The sequence below is a fragment of the Hemiscyllium ocellatum genome, chromosome 20 (assembly GCF_020745735.1).
Source record: "Hemiscyllium ocellatum isolate sHemOce1 chromosome 20, sHemOce1.pat.X.cur, whole genome shotgun sequence".
In the NCBI taxonomy this organism is placed as follows: domain Eukaryota; kingdom Metazoa; phylum Chordata; class Chondrichthyes; order Orectolobiformes; family Hemiscylliidae; genus Hemiscyllium; species Hemiscyllium ocellatum.
The window spans coordinates 1,457,415-1,477,863 of record NC_083420.1 but is presented as its reverse complement, the minus strand read 5'-3'; the positions used below and the strand labels follow the sequence as shown (position 1 = coordinate 1,477,863).

Below are 20,449 nucleotides of genomic sequence, written 5' to 3'. Positions count from 1 at the left end.
GCCAGACCAGAATGGGCTGCCATGAGAGTTGTGACTGATCTAGCAGGTCACTACAAGCATTCTCCCAGCCAGTCCTCTCAATGTGGCTTAAAGAGCCTTTAGAAAAGACTCCCCAAAAAGTAACAGAATAAATCGCAGCATCACAATAAGGCATGTCAGTGTATAAGCTAGGAAACAGCACCACCATCAGGCAAAAAGACTTGCACAGAAATAGTGACAAAGATGCCAAGACATACAGGAACATCAATTATATAAAAGATTAGTTATTTTGAGTGACGACCATTGTGACATAACAAAATGGCTTGTGAGAATAGCCATCAGTAAAATAGACAGAGATGTTGCTTTAACAACCAAAGGTCAGGCAAACATGCAATCGAGCTCATATGCTGAATCCAGCTGGCTTTGTCTGCAGCATCCTGATCCCAGTGGTATTGTTTAAAAACTGCATTTAAACCATTCAATAACTTGAAGAAAATGTGCGCTTTCAGGTCACATATTTTAATGACTTTTCACAAATTAACATGTTCCCTATTAATTTACTGTAAAATATTACCTGTAAAAGAAGGATCAGCATTTATTTTCACATGCATAAAAACCTTGCTAGCTGCTCCATTTGTACTGGATCTCGAACATTTTAACTGTAATCGGGAATGAGCTTTCGTTTTCTCCCTCTGGCAGACATTAAATTCCTTATTCAGCATTATTTTCAAGGGGGTGCAGTACTTCTCCTGAGCGATTGTTCTTCATGCAAGTCATGGCAGTCAGCCTGGAACGACTATTTGACAGGAGAGGAGATAACAGCAAGGTAGTGATCAGCTGTGTGAGCTGTGATCAATGTTTCTTCCTCTCACACACAGAGTGGACCTACCCAGCCACTCAAACATGGCTCTGTGAGGGGGCCAGGAAACTTGCACATGCAATTGGTTTCCTGATGTGTTCATATTCCCTCATGCTCTTCCTATAGCCATACTGCAGCTTATTCAGCAGCAGCAGAAACACCAAACAAATTAAAAGAGTTAAACTGTAGCAGCACAGTAGTGTGTCAAATGTTACAGGCCAGATCTGACCCAGCACACTGTATCCACACAGTGGGAATTGGGAGGAAATGGCTGCAATACAACTAAAGGAGGCTTCACTGGTTCAAGCAGAAAATGGTAAGGCTGGTGTCTTTCCATGTCACAGCCTTGCCATTGCTGTGCAACTTTTGGAGAAGGATGACTCCACTCAATATAGGCCGAACATGCCTCTGCCACCATGGGATAACTTCTCTAGCGCTTTCTGCCCCTTCCTGCTGCTTGGGCCTCAGCATTACTGCCCTGGTTACAGAGAGAGCAGTCAGCTTCCCTGACCATGCACCATGCTCCCTCCCAAACCCATCTACTCAAAGCAAATGAAAAGGCAACACCAATTTCAAGCTCCCTCACTCAACAGCTGAATTCGACCACAGTGCTAAAACCACTGCAGAGCATACACTAACTAATTCAGCAGAAACATGGGACCCTCTGGCCTGTATGGGTCAGAGGCAGTGTCTTTATGATTGATTAAGTGGTAACATTCTCCACAAACATTTTTTCTCCACAGCACTTTGGCTCACATTCTAAGTTTGAGCAGTATTGATGAAGCAGACATGTGTTCACTTTAGGCCCAACTGGATAATTCTTCAATAGTTGGGCAGTCAGTGCATTTCATACACACCCCTGGTTCAATACAAAGTGCCAGAGAAATTGGAAAATAGACTCTCAAGCATATACACAACAACACTTATTTTCATAATTGAAACAAATTGTAAGATAATTATAAACCAAATAAGTTATGACATTACCTACTTTACTGTATATTAGTAATCTATTGCAAAAATGGATTGATTGTACAAAGAAAGTATTTAAATGCGTTCAGATGCGTAGATAGCAGCCTTGCATCCAGCTTGTATAACATTCTTCAATAACGCATATGCAGGTGCCTAAAAAATAAAATTGAGAATAAATCAAAACAATGGCACAGCTTTTCCCACGACAAGACCATAAGAAATAAGGATAGAAGGAGGCCATTCATTCCCCCAAACCTGCCGCACCATTCAAAAGGATCATGGCTGATTTTATATTCCTCACATCTACTTTCCTGACCTTTCCCTGCAACCTTTCACTCCCTGACTAATAAAGAATCTATCATTCTCAGCCTTAAATATACACAAGGACTCTGCCCCCATAGCTCTCTGGGGCAAGGAGTTCCGAAGACTCTCAACCCTCTGACAGAAGGAAATTGGCTCCCCTTTAATCTGGGACTGTGCCCTCTGTCCTAGGACTCTCCCACGAGGGGAAACATCCTCTCAGCATTGACCCTGTCAGGCTCCTTAACAATCTGATTTGTTTCAATGAAATCACCTCTCATTCTTTTAAACACCAGTTCCAAATGTTTAGCCTCTGCTCTTAAGATAATCCCTCCATCTCAGGGATCCTGCTAGTGAACTTTCTCTGAACTGCCTCCAATGAAATGATAACTTTCCTAAAATAAGGGAACCAAAACTGCTCACAGTACTCGAGATGTGGTCTCACCAGCACCTTGTACAGTTGCAGTATGACATCCCTACTCTCACACTCCAACCCCCTAGAAATAAAGACCAACATCCCTCAGGCTTCTTGATTACCTGCAGCCCCATATGTTAACTTTCTAAGTTTAGTGCACAAATTTCCCCCAAATTCCTTTATGTTGCAGCTTTCAGCAGGTTTTTTCCCCATTTAAATATATTTCCTGTTGCTCTCCATTCCAAAAAAAATCCCCTTGCGTCTTCCCAAATTGCTATCCAATTGCCAACAACTTGCCCATTTACTTATCTCTGTCAACTCTATCTCTCTCACAATCTGCCACAATCCTGGAGTATTTTAATAGTATCTGCAAATTTGGCTCCAATACATTCACTTCTTTGCTGCAAGTCATTAATATATATTGTGGCCGTCACACTGACCATGAGTTGCCAACCTCCCACTTACTGTTTCCTACCCCTGAACCAATTCTCTATCCATGCCAATGTACTATGTCCAACGCTGTGGGGAAACACCTTCTGGAAGTCCAAACTAAACATTTACTGGTTCCGCTCTCTCCACTCTGGTTGAGATTTCCTCCAAAAATTCTAATGCATTAGCCATTTACCAAGAACATAAATTTGCAGAAATCATGCGTTAACTTGAGTCAGATTATCAACCTTGCAAGTCTCCTTTCTTCAGTGATATACATGACTCAGGTACCACAGTACAGTGTCACTTTCACACTTTAAGCACACAGATGCCTTCGTGACATTGCTGATAGTGATACATAGCTGCCTATTGCCTATATGTATACAGCACAATATATGTGATACATAGCTGCCTATTGCCTACATGTATACAGCACAATAACATGCATTCTTGCACCAGTTCATTGAAGCCAAGTTAATTTTTTTAAAAATTTCTTTAAGAGATACATGCTTTTCCTTTTGGGTTATAGAAAATGAAAATTGAACACTCATATGTGTTTACATACAATACTCCAGGAGGTTACTTTCTTCCCCTTACAATGTGAAGATCAAATGGAACTATGTGGTGTATACATTGGCTTTTTACAAAACTTCATTTGTAGGACATTGGCTGGGCAGAAATTATGGGAACCCCACCCCCTGCAAGCTCCCCTACAAACCATTCACCATCCTGACTTGGAAATATATCACTGTTCCTTCACTGTCGCGGGGTCAAAATCCTGGAATTCCCTCCCTTAGGACACTGCAGGTCAACCTACTGTAGAGGTTCAAGAAGGCAGCTCACCCCCCATCTTCTCAAGGGCAATTAGGGACGAGAAATAAATGCTGGCCCAGCCAGCAACGCCCATGTCCTTTAAGTGAGTATAATAACACGGAAGTGAGTTTTCTACTGGTCACCAAAAGTGTGAGATTAATACTAACTATGATTTATCTTAATTCCCCCTGTCATTGTGGTGAAGTGTCTGATTATCTATTGGCATTATTCGTCCTTAAACAAGCAACATGAAATCTCATAAGCCAAATGCAGAAATCATGGAAGTTAACCTATCTACACAACTTAACACTACTCCATATCACCAATACTGGCACCCATTGGGCTTCTTAGACAGCTCAATCTTTGATAAGATACCTGAATACTTAACAGAAAACATCTAAACAAGAACCTACCATTTCTGCATCATGTGCTAATCCTGTGTCATGATGCTCCATTTCATCATCTCTGAATTTCTTTAGAATCTGTTAAAAAAAAGTATTTTATTATGGATAAGAAGGATACAAGTCATATCCCTGAACACCAAATCACACTTTATTACATATAATGTGTACAATAGACTCAATGCTAAAGGTTACAAGTACAAGTTGGTACCTTAAATGTATTACTATTCCAGCTCAAAGAATGGATTAGAAAGCTGTGGTGTTCAGTCTTGAACAGGAATGTTTGCATTTGAAGTAAGAACGTTTCATTTACTCCCCCCAATATTCCAGATGTCATAGAGTCATACGCTCCACAGCACAGAAAGAGACCCTTCAGTCCATCATGTCCATGCCAGTCATTAAACGTCCTTCTATTCTGGTGCCCCTTTCCAGTAGGTAGCCTGTGGCCTTGTATGCCATGGCACTGAGCTATGTTTGCAGCTGTATGGTTTTCTGAACAGCAAAGCAGCATGATTTTGGAAAGGGCAAGAAAAACTACTGCCTATGCAAAATTAATATTTCACTTCTTAAAAATGTCATGTTGATTGAATTACATTTAAATTATCTACATTTTCTAAGATTAGAAATTTTATAGATCAATTTCAGAACATCTTGTTTTTGATGAGCTCAACTAGTGTAAATCTACAAAGTGATAATGGCTGAGAGTTTTTAAACGGCATAGTGGTAATGTCCATGCCTCTGGCGAGGAGGTCCAGGTTCAAGTCCTACTTGGGCCAGAGGAGTGTAATAACAACTTTAAATAGGTTGATTTGAAAATCGCTCTCTAATATGATGGCTGAAGACAGGGGCATACATCAGTCACCAATAACTGGGGCTCAGGGCTGTAAGGGACCTTCTATATTCAGGTCAGGGGCTAAGGTTCAGGCCCAGGATTTCTGTCCCTGCCCCTACCTTGGCTTCCCACTGAGTGTTAATGGATTCCAGTTTAGTGCTTATGTTGTTCACCAGATCACTTCAATATGGAATCTTGGTACTGGCTGCTAGTTCTCTCATTACTTTCAAAATAAGTATGTCAGTAACACACTGCGCTCACTCTCAGCAGTACTCCGCTGCTGATCTCAATGTTAAACATTACTTAAAAAAAAAGGTCATGATTTGGAGATGCCAGTGTTGAACTGGGTGTACAAAGTCAAAAATCACAAAACACCAGGTTATAGTCTGACAGGTTTAATTGGAAGCACACAAGCTTTCGGAGTGACGCTCCTTCATCAGGTGATAGTAGAGTGCTCGACTATCACCTTCACCATATTGTCTCGCTCTCACCATTGTTAACAGCTAACCCGAGAATGCAACTTCTAAAAAAAAAGTTTTGTAATTTTACACATGAAAGAAGTGAAACTATCACTGTATTCTAACAGATGAAAGGCTTAACAGACAATCAATTTTTCAATGTATAATATCAGTAGCATCACACTGTAAATTTTTGCTATAAATTCTGTGTTAGGATCGAGCCCGCCACAATCACCTGATGAAGGAGCGACGCTCCGAAAGCTAGTGTGCTTCTAATTAAACCTGTTGGACTATAACCTGGTGTTGTGTGATTTTAAAAAAAAGGTGACAAACAAACTGACTCATTCCTGTACCTTCACACTGTCATGGAAAACAATTCTGAAAAGGGACAATTTTAATGTTCAAATTCATATTTTCAACTTGTTTATTTTTTAATGGGAGCAATGAAAATTTACTGTACACATCTGATGCACTATAATAAAATTCTAAAACGATAGCCAATCCTGAAAGGAGTGAATTATTCTCTGCACTAATTTGTTTTTAAATTGGCAGAAGAGGTGAGTTTACGTGGTTAAGCCGAAGGCTGCAGATGCTAAGGAACTAGATATGCTTCCTCATCTATTTATTTTAACGTAAATGGCTCTCAGGTCAGCTATCAAACCGCACCACGTGAAGAATTAAATGTCCTGAACAATGGGCCTCTTTGCAGTCCCATTAAATGCAGCCTATAACGTACATAAAGTTTGCGCTTCACAGAACATCTAGACCTGCAGTTTCTCAATTTATTAGTCTATGTTGAATTCAAACCACAAAGTGGTTGATCAAAAGTGACAAGCCGCACCTGAAGAATGACAGCCTTTAAACTACAGTGATAAGATTGAACCTGACAGGTTCAGAACAATCCAGGGCCTTGTTTAGCCAAGCTCCACTGCATGGGGCCTCAGAACAAGTCCTTATGCACTTGTGGAGAGATAAACAATGCAGCACATTGCTAAGGAAGGTCCCTTTGACAGACTAAGCAGCAGACTAATCACCATACGCTCAGCAAACGGGGAGGCTATCACTCAGCTCTGGTGAATGTGCATTTGCTAAATAATAATTACTTCCGAATAAAATTTATTTTATAATATAGCAGTTATTCTAATGAGCAAAAAGCAGTGAAATGACAAATCATCCCTTACAGCATATACAGTACTGATACCCCAGTCTTGCTTTGGCAGACCTTGCAGTGCTATAACATCAATGAGAAACTAGAGGAGGCCATTCAGCCCCTCGAGCCTGCTCTACTATTCATTAAGATCATGGCTGATCATTGATCTTGTTTTTCAGTTTTGAGAAGATCTGATTTGATTTTCTCAACACTGAAAAACAAAATCAATTTTCAAACAAAGTCATATGATATGAGAGACAGAGAGCGAGAGAGACACAGAGGAAGACAGAGACAGACAGAAAGACAGAGTGAGAGAAGCCAGTTCATGCAGGGGGAAGAGGCCCATTCGCAGTAAACCTGCTGTTCATACCTCTCTCCAAGCAGGCAGAGTTGGGGGAGACATCATGAGATGCAGTCGTCAGCAAACTCCAGATGCAGAAGGGTGTGGAGGGGTGCCAGAGAGGAAGTCATCCTAAAGGCTGTTGAAAACATGGGTTTATAGACCCATGCAAAGCAATAAGTGAGCTGAGTTAGCAGTACCTCAGAGAGAGACATTAAGTGAAGAAAATGGTATCTAGTGAAGATGAATAAAGTTTCCAAGAGGAAGCCAACTACTGGGATGCCAGCTAAACAAGAAGCATAAATGGGATCATCGACTACACGGAGGTTTGGTCATCTACAAGACATTGCTGGGATGAAACAGATGGCTTTTTAATCGAATGTTTGCAACGAGATCATCCCAGTAGCTTTTGTCTAATGTAATATGGCTTGTGTTATTCTTGGATTATGATCTTTTATATTCTTTTGTTAAAAGTACATTGACAGCCTTTGAATATGTACAGTCACTGACCTCTTCAGTAAACAAAAGAAAAATAAAACTTACGATCCATCTAGGCATGTTTCAATTCAGTATTACCATTAGCTGGAGTCATAACACAGTCTTAAAATGTGCTTCCACTAGCTTTTGAAGAAGAGTTCCCAACACTCATAACCCTTTAGGATATTTCCCTTATCTATTTTAAATAGAGATCCCTTGTGCTCGGTTCTCCCACAACAAGCAGCATCAATTTCACATCCTCCACATGAAGACCTTTCAATACATTTACCTCTTATTCTGCCAAACTCCAGCAAATGACAAGCCTAGACCGTCCAAACATTCCTCATGAAGACAATACATACATCCCAAATATTAATTTGGTAAAGATTTCTGAACTCTCCCAGTTCATTTATATAATGTGACCTTAATTAACGTGACCAAAGCTGTAGACAAAAGTCCAGTTCAGGTCTTTATCAATGTCCTGTTATAACTGAGGTAAAACATCCCTATTTTTCTATTCAATTTCATTTCAAGAGCCCTGAAATATGCTGCAACCTTTTGACGAATACCTAGTTGGCAGTATTAAACAATGCTAATATACAGCCACCAATATTATTTCATATTTAATACACCAAGATGCTTACTTCAAGTAATTCTTTGTGCCTTTCTGGGTCTTCTTCCATTAGCATCCTTATCTGATTGTTGTAATGCTGTGATATACTCTCTTCTATCGCTACTGTACAAGCCATGGCAGCCTCTTTTCCCAAAAGAGCAGTTCCAGCACCTATAAAAAGGAGGCAGAGAAACACTTACTTCTAATAATTACCATTACCATAAGTCATTTCAAGATCAGCAACCACAAGTAAAGGCACTGGGAATACTCACTCAGAGGATTTAATGGTCTATCATGGACATTTATGTCAATCATATAAAGATTACTAATATCATTTTGGAATTTGGATTTTCAAAATAAACACAGATTAAATTCATATCTATGAAGATAACAGATTTGCTTTAAGAGGTAAAAATTTATTTGGAAAATTCTTCCTAAATACATAATTTCCAAGAAAGCATGTAACTTAATCAGTGTTCAAAGAGAAAGCCATGATGATAATTGATGAAGTGTGTATGCTGCTGAGTTTATGACCAGTAAGTTCAATTTAGAAGTTTGAATTCAATTCAGGAGAATCAGGCTTCAGTTTCATCCAAGCAAAGGCATCAGGTTTTCACTGGGGCCAACTGTATTGCCCTAGTTGTGACACCTTCTGCAATCCCAGGATAAGAAGTTCTTAAGTTATGTTGGAAATTAAAGAGTTAAAAAGGATGCACACTTCTGGGAATGAGTATCCATAAATGATATTGCTGGGAAAAAGGCTGTGTCTGTTAGTGCAGCTTATGTTAAGTTGCTTTCAAATTAATTTTTTTGTTCATTCTTTTGTGGGATGTGGCCATTGCTGGCTGGGCCAGCATTTATTGCCTATTCTTAATTGCTCTGGAGGTGGTGGTAGTGATTTGCATCCTTGAACCACTACAGTCCATGTATTGGAGCTAGATCCATAATGGCCTTGGGGAGGGAATTCCAGGATGTCACCCCAATGATAGCGAAGGAATAGCAATACATTGCCGAGTCAAAATGGTGAATGACAATGGAAGGGGACTTGCAGACGATGGCACTCCCATGATATCTGTTGCACTTATCCTTGTAGATGGAAGTGGTCACAGGTTTTGAAGGATCATTGGCAAATTTCAACAGGATATCTTGGAGATTATACACACTGCTGCCACTGAGCAATGGGAGTGGATGCTTACGAATACGGTGCCAATCAAGTGGGCTACAATGTCCTGGATGGTGTCAAGCTTCTTGTCTGCTTTTGAAGCTGCAATCATCCAGATAAGTGAGGAATGTTCCATCACACTCCTGATTTGTGCCTTGTAGGTGGTGGATAGTCAGGAGAGGAGTTACTCACTACAGGACCTGCTCTTGTACACACTGTATTTATATGGTGAGTCCAGTTCAGTTTCTAGTCAATGGTAACCCCTAGAATGTTGATGATTTGAGATTCAGAGATGGTAATACCATTGAGTATCAAGGAGCTGTAGTTCATTGCCTGTTATTGGAGATGGTCAATGACTGGTATTTCTGCGGTGCAAATATTGTCAGCCCAAGCCTGGATATTATCCAGATCTTGTTGCATTTGAACATGGACTGTTTCAGTATCTGAGGAGTTAGAAATGGTGCTGTACATTGTGTAATCATCAGCAAACATCCCCACTTCTGACCTAATGATGGAGGGAAGGTCATTGATGGAGCAGCTGAATTTGGTTGGCCCTAGGACGTTATGCTGAGGAACTCCTGCAGAGATGACCAGAACATATAGGTTTGTTTGTTTTTTGTTTACTTTTGTCTAATAAATGTGAGTTCTTCATTTAAAATAATCTTGGTAGCCTTGTGTTAATATGTCCAGCAATTGCAACCATAGTAACCAACTTCAAAATGAAAAGATATAATCTTATCAAGACAGATTTCATTCAGAGCTCTGACCTGCCTAGCATACCATCAGCTGGGATCAAAATCTTAAATCTGTGTTACCTAGTTCTTGCACAATCAGCTAGTGAGAACACTTTTCCTTGATTACTTTATCTAAGCCTGTCATAATGCTGACACGGAGATTGGTTAGCTCAGTTAGCTGGCCAGCTGGTTTGCAATGCAGAATGATACCAACAGTGTGGGTTCAATTTCCACAGTGACTGAGGTTATCATGAAGGTTCCTCCTTCGCAACCTCTATCTCTCAAGGCATACTGACCCTCAGGTTAAACACATCAACAACTGTCTCAGCGTGTTCCTCTGGTACAATGGCAACTTTACCTTTTACCATAATCTCCGTCAAATCCCTTCTCGTTTTCTGCTCCAAGGAGAATGACCACAGCTTCTCCAACCTAATCTTGTAGCTAAAATCTCTCATCCCTGGAATCATTCTATCACATTCCCTCTGTACACTTGCAGGGACCCTACCATCCATCTCAAGTGTGGTGACCAGAACTGGTTACAAAAGGGCTCTGTTGAGGCCTAACCAGAACTTTGCAGAGGTTTGGCATACATCCCTGCTTTTATATTCAATGTTTTTATTTGTGACGCCCAATATCCCATTGATTTCCAAAGCTCAGTAAGTACATGAGAAAGAAGAGAAGAGCAGGTTAGGCTCATATTTGGATATTAAACCCTAGAGGAGGTACAAGTGGAGCACAAATGCAACTAGTTGAACCAAATGGCATGTTTTTGTGACATATGCCTTTTGGAATCTTAAATGTCCAGTCAGCTCCAAAATGTGATGCTGAAGTATGCCAAGGCTCCTCTTTCCCTGCCCACTCTTTAGAACGATGGCATTATGTCTCTATTGTTTCTCCCTGTCCCTTCTTCCAAAATGCATCACCTCATGCTATTGTTATTAAATTCAGTCTGCAACATGACTGCCCATTCACCTGGTCTGTGTCCTATTATACGTAATTTGAAACATTATCACCATTTGCCGTGCCTCCAGGTTTGATATCATTGGCAAATTTTGAAATTTCACTCCGTAGTCCAAGATCCAAGTCAGCTTTGCTAAGACAAAAAAAAAGCAGTGGAGCCAGCACTGACTCATGGAGGACACCCTGGTTTTTACCCCAAAAAACCCCTGTCTACTACAACTCCTTGCTTTCTGTTTGTAAGCCAATTTTCAAATCCAATTGGCCACTGACCCTTATATTCCACAAACCTTAATGTTGTTACCCAACCTGTATGTAGTAATTTGTTAAACACTTTTAAAAAATCTCTTCAGTCAACAGTCACCATGGTCCCTTGATTAACTACCCTGCAGCCTTCAATAATCAATGGCCATGCACACCAAAGTCCCTCTGTACCTTTGTGCTGCCTAGGGTTCTACCAAAAAATGTATATTTTCTTGGTGTGTTAGTCTTCTGACCAGCTCACCTGTATCATCCTATAGTCCAAAACGTTCCTTTCTCCCTATTTACCACCATTTTCATGTTAGCTGTGAATGTTCTGATCATTCCTGCTACATTCATGTCTTGAAATTATTAAACAATTACATAATTAATAAATATTCTATATCATCTTATACATATACAATTTTACCCATAATCCTATTTATTTAGCTCAATTCATGTAAAAACAATTATTTCCAAAGATGTTTTCACAGAGCCTGAAGAAAGCATACTGAGCTAAGGAGGGAGCTAGAGGTAATGAATGGGGTGAAAAGTGATGAGCAGTATGTATTGGCAAGGCTGGCTTTGCTTAGGGAAGGTAAATAGCTTGGTCCAAATGGTTTATATTCCAGATGACCAAAGGAATGGGTGTGAAGATAACAGAACGGCTTACCATCACGTTCCAATCTTCTCTCGATAAGGAGGATGGGCTAGAGGATCGGAAATAGCAAATGTAATTCCTTTGTTTGAGAAAAGATCCAAGGCCATTCCTCATAACTACTGCTCAGTCAATCAAATAAGCAGCTAATGGAATAGGACAGTCAGTATCAGTTTGGATAAGAAGCTTGCTGAAGGACAGGAAATTCAGAGCTGAGGAAATGGTTGTTTTCTGGACTGGAGGCTGGTTGATTCTGAGGTTCTGTAAGAGTCAGTGCAGTAAATACTGTTTTCCAATAAATAAATTAGAGAGGGTTCAGAAGAAATTTACAAAGGTGCTGTCGGGACTGGAGAATTTGAGTTATAAAGAAAGGCTGGATAGGCTGGGACTTTTTTCACTGGAGAATAGGAGGTTTTAGGGGTTACCTTATAGAGGTTATAAAATCATTAGGAGTATAGATAAGGTGAATAGCAAAGGTCTTTTCCCCAGGATAGGTGACTTAAAATCTAGAGAGCACTTTTTTAAAGTGACAGGAGAAAGATTCAAAAGATTCACATTCAGGCTGGTTTGTATGTGGAATGAACTGCCAGAGGAAGTGGTAAATGTAGGTATAGTTACAAAATTTAAAAGGCATTTCGACAGGTACGTGATTAGGGAAGGTTTAGAGGGAAATGGACCAAACATGGGCAAGAGGGACTAATTTAGTTTGAGAAACTTGGTCAGCATGGACAAATTGGAATGAAGGTTCTGTTTCCATGTTGCATGATCACCATATGAAATAGGAACAGGAGAAGACCATCAGCCTAGTGAACCTTCTCTGAATTGCCTCCAATGAAATGATATCTTTCCTAAATAAGGGAATCAAAAATGCTCTCAGTACTGCGGGTGGTCTAACCAGCACCTTGTATCTTTGCAGTAAGACTTCCCCATTCTTATACTCCAACCCCCTTGAAATTGAATGAGACGAATTGAGTGCAATCCGTCTTTTACTCAGCTGTGCTGGCTACCTTTAACAATTAATCAAGGATAGAGATTTTAAACACATTTGGATGTTTACCCAACATGAATCCTGCAACATTCCAGAAAGGCATTAGAAGCGTCGGCCGAACTCTGTGATCAACTATCAATTCATTAAATTTCTCCAGATGTTCCTTTTCTTGATCCCACATTTGCTGAAACATGAATATTAATTTCAGTTAATTTACTACATCATTGATATCAATTATCTAGCACAAAAACCTGCTGTCCTTTAGGATGTCTGTTGGTTAATAATGGGATCAGGGGTTATAGGGAGAAGGCAGGATAATGGGCTTGAGAAGCATGTCAGCCATGATCAAACGGTGGAGCAGACTCGATGGGCTCAATGGCCTCATTGTGCTCCTCTCTCGTGGTTTTATGTACACGTTCCGAGCCTTTATTTTAAATAAACATTTATTCTTCATATTTCAACTTTTCCTTTCACAGAAAAAATAAGATTTTCTGTTATTGTAGAAATCAGTGTCAATTCCAACTTTAATTTAGTGACAGTTGGGAGGCCACGTTGCAGCTGTACAGGACATTGGTTAGGCCACTGTTGGAATATTGCATGCAATTCTGGTCTCCTTCCTATCGGAAAGATTTTGTGAAACTTGAAAGGGTTCAGAAAAAATTTACAAGGATGTTGCCAGGGTTGGAGGGTTGAGCTATAGGGAGAGGCTGAACAGGCTGGGGCTGTTTTCCCTGGAGCGTCAGAGGCTGAGGGGTGACCTTATAGAGATTTATAAAATCATGGAGGGGCATGGATAGGATAAATAGACAAAGTCTTTTCCCTGGGGTGGGGGAGTCCAGAACGAGAGGGTTTAGGGTGAGACGGGAAAGATATAAAAGAGACCTAAGGAACAACTTTTTCTATGCAGAGGGTGGTACGTGTATGAAATGAGCTGCCAGAGGAAGTGGTGGAGGCTGGTACAATTGCAACATTTAAAAGTCATTTGGATGGGTACATGAATAATAAGGGTTTGGAGGGATATGGGCCAAGTGCTGGCAGGTGGAACTAGATTGGGTTGGGATATCTGGTCGACATGGACAGGTTGGACCGAAGGGTCTGTTTCCATGCTGTACATCTCTATGACAAAACTTATTATGATCAAGATAATATCTCACCCTAGTTTCTAAGAATGAGGCAGCTTCAATTAAATTGAAAAATAGTAATATAACCTTTCTATTCAAGAAGGGAGATAGAAAACAAAAATATATAGGCCAGTTAATTTGAGGAGGAAACGGTTAGAATGGATTATTCAGGAGGTTAAAACTGGGCAACTAGAAAAATTTGAGGTAATCAGGAAAAATCAAAATGGTTTTATGAACAGTAAATCACGTTCAGCCAATTTAGTACAGTACAGGCCCTTTGGGCCCTCGATGTTGCACCAACCAACCTGAAGCCTATCTCTCCTGCACTATTCCATTTTCATCAATATGTTTATCCCATGACCATTTAAATGCCCTGAAAGTTGGTGAGTCTACTACTGTTGCAGGTAGTGCGTGCCACGCCCCGCCGCCAACAGTAGTAACATGTTCTGTTGCTAAAGAAAGTCCCATTGATGTACTGCACTTGATGTTCTAGAAGCCATTTGACAACATTGCACTTGAGGAGCTCATGGTATAGGGACTAACATATCAGTATGGATAGAAGATTGGCCAGCTGGAAGAAAACAGACAGGATGCATAAATGATCTTTATCAGAACAGCTGCATGTGGAGGGTCTGTGCTGGGACCTCAGCTTTTTTTTACAATTTATGTCAATTACTTAAATGAGGGAATTGGTTACAATTGAAGGTGACAAAGATAGGTACGAAAGAGCATTGTGAACATGATATAACAAAGGATGCAGGCTGACATAAATAGGTTGAGTGAGGGCAACAACGTGCCAGAAGGATGTGCACTTTGGCAGGAACAATAAAAAAGCAATGTGACCTTAGAACAACTGTAGAATTCTGAGCTGCAATCTGGTTGGCATGGACAGGTTGGACCAAAGGTGAAAAAATGTGGTGCTGGAAAAACACAGCAGGCTAGGCAGCATCCGAGGAACAGGAGAATCGACGTTTCAGGCATAAGCCATTCTTCAGGAAGGCTTATGCCCGAAACGTTGATTCCCCTGCTCCTCAGATGCTGCCTAGCCTGCTGTGTTTTTCCAGCACCACATTTTTCAACTCTGGTACCCCAGCATCTGCAGTCCTCACCTTCTCCAGGTTAGACCAAAGGGTCTGTTTCCATGCTGTACATCTCTATGACTCTATAAGTGCATGAGTCAGAAATGATTAATATGCAATTACAGCATTTAATCATGAAAACTAATTGGACACTGGAGTATATCACAACAGAAAGTGGACAAAAAATGAAGGATGTTAATGCTTCAGTTATAGAGGGCGTTGGTGAGACCATATCTCAAATACGCTGTGAAGTTTTGTTCGTCCTATCTGAAGTAGTATGTAAATGGTTGTGCAGTACATCAATGCTTTACAGGAGGCTCCAAAGCACTGAGAATGTCACCTAGAAAGGGGACAAGACAACTGCAAATCAACATCCCAGCTTGGTGAACATACCCACAACCAGGGAAATATACAAATGCTTTGGAGTGGTTTCATAAAAGCTTTATTAGATTGATAGCTGGAATGAGCACTTTGTTTCATGTAGAAAGAATGGACAGACTGAAGTTAAGAAGACTGAGGGGCAATTCAATCAAAATGTATAAGACCCTGAAATGTCTCGACAAGGTGGTTGAGGAAAGGACGTTTCATCTTGTGGGTCAGTGCTGAACCAGGGAGCACAGTTTCAAATCAGGGAATCAGCCTGTTAGGACAGAGATGAAAGTTGGAGGAGTCCTGATGAAGGGCTTTTGCCCGAAACATCGATAGCCTTGCTCCTCAGATGCTGCCTGACCTGCTGTGCTTTTCCAGCACCACACTCTTGATTCTCATCTCCAGCATCTGCAGTCCTCACTTTTTACCAGAGGTGAAAGTTGTGCAACTTTGGAATTTTCTGTCTCAGAAGGTAGAGTCATTGAATATTTTTAAGATGAAAGAAGTTAGATTCTTGTTCAGGAAGTAATTCAAGGGTTATCCGGGACTAGATGAAAATGTGGAACGAGCTTTGATCAAAGCGAATGATGGAACAGTCTTAAAAACAATATCTTACTTCTACTCCTAATTTGTACAAATAAAAGCATCATATAGCTATTAGAGTAGAATTTCACCACCACAGTCCCAGTGCTACCTAAGGTTTCTGTGGGACCAACAATTTTCAGTTCCACATTACACTGTGATAAAGTTCCTCCCCTTCTGGTCCAAGTTAAAAATCACACAACAGAGGGATATGGACCTTCAGGTCCAACCTCTGGGAGTTCTGAGTGTACTGCATCTGCTGCTTGTTGCCTCACCCACCTCTGAGGACAGAATGTGGCCTTGATGCCTGCCACCTCAATAATCATAAGGATAGATTTTTAAAAGTTCTTTTACAAAGTATTTTCAGACGCAGTAATACAGTTTTTAAAAATACTCTGATTTGTTACAAGTGAGCTATTAAAGAGGGCGGTAAGCCTGTGGATCAGGGTGGTCCCTGACTGAATGATAATGTAACACAGGCCATTGTCAATCCCAGTCTGATTCCCTACAGTGTGGAAACAGGCCCTTCGGCCCAACAGGGCCACACTAGCCCTCCGAAGAGTAACCATCCTGACCCATTGCCCCACCCTGCATTTACCCCTGACTGTGGGTAATTTATCATGGCCCATCCACCCAGGCATTTCTGTGGTAAATACCTGGATGACAGGCCCCACGGGGCTGCGGCCCAGCACGGCCATCTGTCCGGCATAGATACGGTTAGCCCCGTACTCCCCGGCGTGATCCACCCGGATGATCCGATCCAGCATCGCCTTCTCGGCCGAGACACTCAGGGCCCTGGCGCCCGGGAGCCCAACCCAGGCGCTCGGCTGCAGGAGAGGCCGGCCATGCCTCAGGAACGGCGGCGGGTGGAAGGCACACACTGCAACCCAGACCCGTGCTCGGGCCGCCATCGCCATTCCGCAGGCCACACGATGATGGGCGGGGGGGAAGGAGGGGGCGTGGCAGGGGGCGGGGTATAAGGGGAAAGGGGAGGGGCAAGGGGTGGGGGCGGGGCAGGGGGCGGGGCATGTGATGGGAAGGGGATGGGGGGAAGGGGAGGGGCAAGAGGTGGGGGCGGGGCAGTGGGGCGATCAGGGGCGGGGACACAGGCGCCCGCCCACAACTAGGCCACGCCCATCATGTGACATGACGCGCCCACTGTATGGACCCTGCCCCTTGCCGCCAGGGTCACGCCCCGCCCTCTGGGCCCCGCCCCGCTCATTTCCCTGGCCGCGCCCCTCTACCTGGGTTCCTGCCTTTCCCTTTCCCCGCCCCTTACTGACCGCGCACGCTCCATCCCAGTCCCGCCCCTTCACAACCCCGACCGCGCTCCCTCCAAGTGACCCCACCCCATCCCTCAATCGTCCCCCTCCATTGGCTGAACATGTATGGGGCTGCGCTGTAATTGCAGATTACGTGTGTCAATCAGAGTGTGTCCCCGCCCTCCCCAGCGGAGTGGGTTTCCATGGTGATAAAGGCACCCCACCAGCAGCAGTCCCTGAGTTGATGTTTGTCTCACCCAGGGATGTGATTTACTCTGTTGTGAAGAATCTGTACGTTACTCTAATTTATTTTGCATTTGCAAAGTTAATTATTAATGTTAGTGCTGAGTGTGGCCGAGCTGAGATGATTTGGAGGGGCCTGTGTTGGGTTGGGGGCTGGTTTATAGTAAAAGGGTTACACTGTCATGGAGCTGTGAGGACATATTCAACTCATATAGATTAAGCCTTTCGTCTTTTAGGATGGGAAATGCTAGTTTCAGTTTTGAATCCTTTCAAGTTTCACAACATCTTTCCGATAGGAAGGAGGCCAGAATTGCACGCACTATTCCAACAGTGGCCCTAACCAATGTCCTGTACAGCCGCAACATGACCTCCCAACCCCTGTACTCAATACTCTGACCAATAAAGGAAAGCATACCAAACGCTGCCTTCACTATCCTATCGAGGAGAAAGTGAGGACTGCAGATGCTGGAGATCAGAGCTGAAAATGTGTTGCTGGAAACTTCAGAATTCCTGAAGAGGGGCTCATACCCAAAACGTCGATTCTCCTGCTCCTTGGATGCTGCCTGACTCACTATCCTATCTACCTGCGACTCTACTTTCAAGGAGTTATGAACCTGCACTCCAAGGTCTCTTTGTTCAGCAACACTCCCTAGGATCTTACCATTAAGTGTATAAGTCCTGCTAAGATTTGCTTGCCCAAAATACAGCACCTCACATTTATCTGAATTAAACTCCATCTGCCACTTCTCAGCCCATTGGCCCATCTGGTCCAGATCCTGTTGTAATCTGAGGTAACCCTCTTCACTATCTACTACAACTCCAATTTTGGCGTCATCTGCAAACTTACTAACTGTACCTCTTATGCTTGCATCCAAATCATTTATGTAAATGACAAAAAGTAGAGGACCCAACACCGATCCTTGTGGCACTCCACTGGTCACAGGCCTCCAGTCTGAAAAACAACCCTCCACCACCACCCTCTGTCTTCTACCTTTGAGCAAATTCTGTATCCAAATGGCTAGTTTTCCCTGTATTCCATGAGATCTAACCTTGCTAATCAGTCTCCCATGGGGAACCTTGTCGAATGCCTTACTGATGTCCATATAGATCGCATCTACTGTTCTGCCCTCATCAATCCTCTTTGTTACTTCTTCAAAAAATTCAATCAAGTTTGTGAGACATGATTTCCCACGCACAAAGCCACGTTGACTATCCCGAATCAGTCCTTGCCTTTCCAAGTACATGTACATCCTGTCCCTCAGAATTCCATCCAACAACTTGCCCACCACTGAGGTCAGGCTCACTGGTCTATAGTTCCCTGGCTTGTCTTTATCGTCCTTCTTAAACAGTCGCACCACGTTTGCCAACCTCCAGTCTTCCGGCACCTCACCTGTGACTATCGATGATACAAATATCTCAGCAAGAGGCCCGGCAATCACTTCTCTAGCTTCCCACAGAGTTCTCGGGTACACCTGATCAGGTCCTGGGGATTTATCCACCTTTAACCATTTCAAGACATCCAGCACTTCCTCCTCTGTAATTTTGTAAGATGTCACCATCTATTTCCCAACAGTCTATATCTTCCATATCCTTTTCCACAGTAAATACTGATGCAAAATATTCATTTAGTATGTTTTTGTAAGGTTTGTGAAGGTTTGTAGCTTAGGTTGAGGTTTAGGGTGTAGGTTTGCTCGCTGAGCTGTAGGTTTGATATCCAGACACTTCATTACCTGGCTAGGGAACATCATCAGTGGGGACCTCCAAGTGAAGCGAAGCTGTTGCCTCCTGCTTTCTATTTATATCTTTCTCCTGGATGGGGTTCCTGGGGTTTGTCTTTTATACTCTTCTAAGGATTCACTCGATCTATCCTGTCTGTACCTGACATATGCTTCCTTCCTTTTCTTAACCAAACCCTCAATTTCTTTAGTCATCCAGCATCCCCTATATCTAGGATAAAAGCAAATTACTGCAGATGCTGGAATCTGAAACCAAAAGAGAAAATGCTGGAAAATCTCAGCAGCTCTGGCAGCATCTGTAAGGAGAGAAAAGAGCTGACATTTTGAGTCTAACTGACTTGAAACGTAAGCTCTTTTCTCTCCTTACAGATGCTGCCAGACCTGCTGAGATTTTCCAGCATTTTCTCTTTTGGTTTCCTAAACCTTCCAGCCTCCCAAACATCAGTTTGAAACCACTATTGGTATTGAGTGAGCGAGGAGATGGATAGTACAGGTGGAACATGTCCAGGTACCTTTAGAGGGCATGTACTGTAAAAATGAAGTAAGCTGCCCATTGACTATCCAAGGCAAGATTAGAGTGGTGCTGGAAAAGCACAGCAGGTCAGGCAGCATCTGAGGTGCAGGAAAATCAACATTTCGGGCAAGAGCCCTTCATCGAGAATGCGGCTGGAAGCCTCCAGGGTGGAGAGATAAATGGGAGGGGTGGAGCTGGGGAGAAGGAAGCTGCAAGTACGATAGGTGGATGGAGGTGGGGATGAAGGAGATAGGTCGGAGAGGAGGGTGGAGCGGATTGGTGGGATGGAAGATTGACATGCGGACGGTGCTGAGCTGGAAATTTGGAACTGGGGCAAGGTGGGGGGAGGGGAAATGAGGAAACTGTTGAAGTCCACATTGATGCCCTGGGGTTGAAGTGTTCCGAGGCGGAAGATGAGGCGTTCTTCCTCCAGGCGTCTGGTGGTGAGGGAGCGGCGGTGAAGGAGGCCCAGGACCTCCATGTCCTCGGCAGAGTGGGAAGGGGAGTTGAAATGTTGGGCCACAGGGCAGTGTGGTTGATTGGTGCGGGTGTCCCAGAGATGTTCCCTAAAGCGCTCTGCTAGGAGGCGTCCAGTCTCCCCAATGTAGAGGAGACCGCATTGGGAACAACGGATACAATAAATGATATTAGTGAATGTGCAGGTAAAACTTTGATGGATGTGGAAGGCTCCTTTAGGGCCTTGGATAGAGGTGAGGGAGGAGGTGTGGGCACAGGTTTTACAGTTCCTGCGGTGGCAGGGGTAGGTGCC

The 20,449-nt window shown here is 42.7% G+C and overlaps 1 protein-coding gene across 1 annotated transcript; it reads right to left on the bottom strand.

Annotated features, from left to right (window-relative positions):
• Positions 1–482: 482 nt before the first annotated feature.
• On the bottom strand, positions 483–16,858 carry coq7 (coenzyme Q7 homolog, ubiquinone (yeast)). The gene is made up of 5 exons (XM_060840092.1): positions 16,582–16,858; positions 12,844–12,958; positions 8,067–8,206; positions 4,178–4,246; positions 483–1,960 (listed from the first exon to the last, which is right to left on the bottom strand). Exons 1-5 carry the CDS (start codon positions 16,840–16,842, stop codon positions 1,883–1,885), a joined length of 663 nt encoding a protein of 220 aa, XP_060696075.1. The 5' UTR covers positions 16,843–16,858; the 3' UTR covers positions 483–1,882.
• Positions 16,859–20,449: the final 3,591 nt, after the last annotated feature.

Bases quoted from the DNA above. Each gene is read 5' to 3' on its own strand.
- coq7 (XM_060840092.1), bottom strand. From the start codon at position 16,842: ATGGCGATGGCGGCCCGAGCACGGGTCTGGGTTGCAGTGTGTGCCTTC. The intron at 12,959-16,581 runs GTATTTACCACA...TTCATGTTTCAG, and splicing joins CCGTGGGGCCTGTCATCCAG to CAAATGTGGGATCAAGAAAA. The intron at 1,961-4,177 runs GTAGGTTCTTGT...TTTATTTTTTAG, and splicing joins TAGCACATGATGCAGAAATG to GCACCTGCATATGCGTTATT.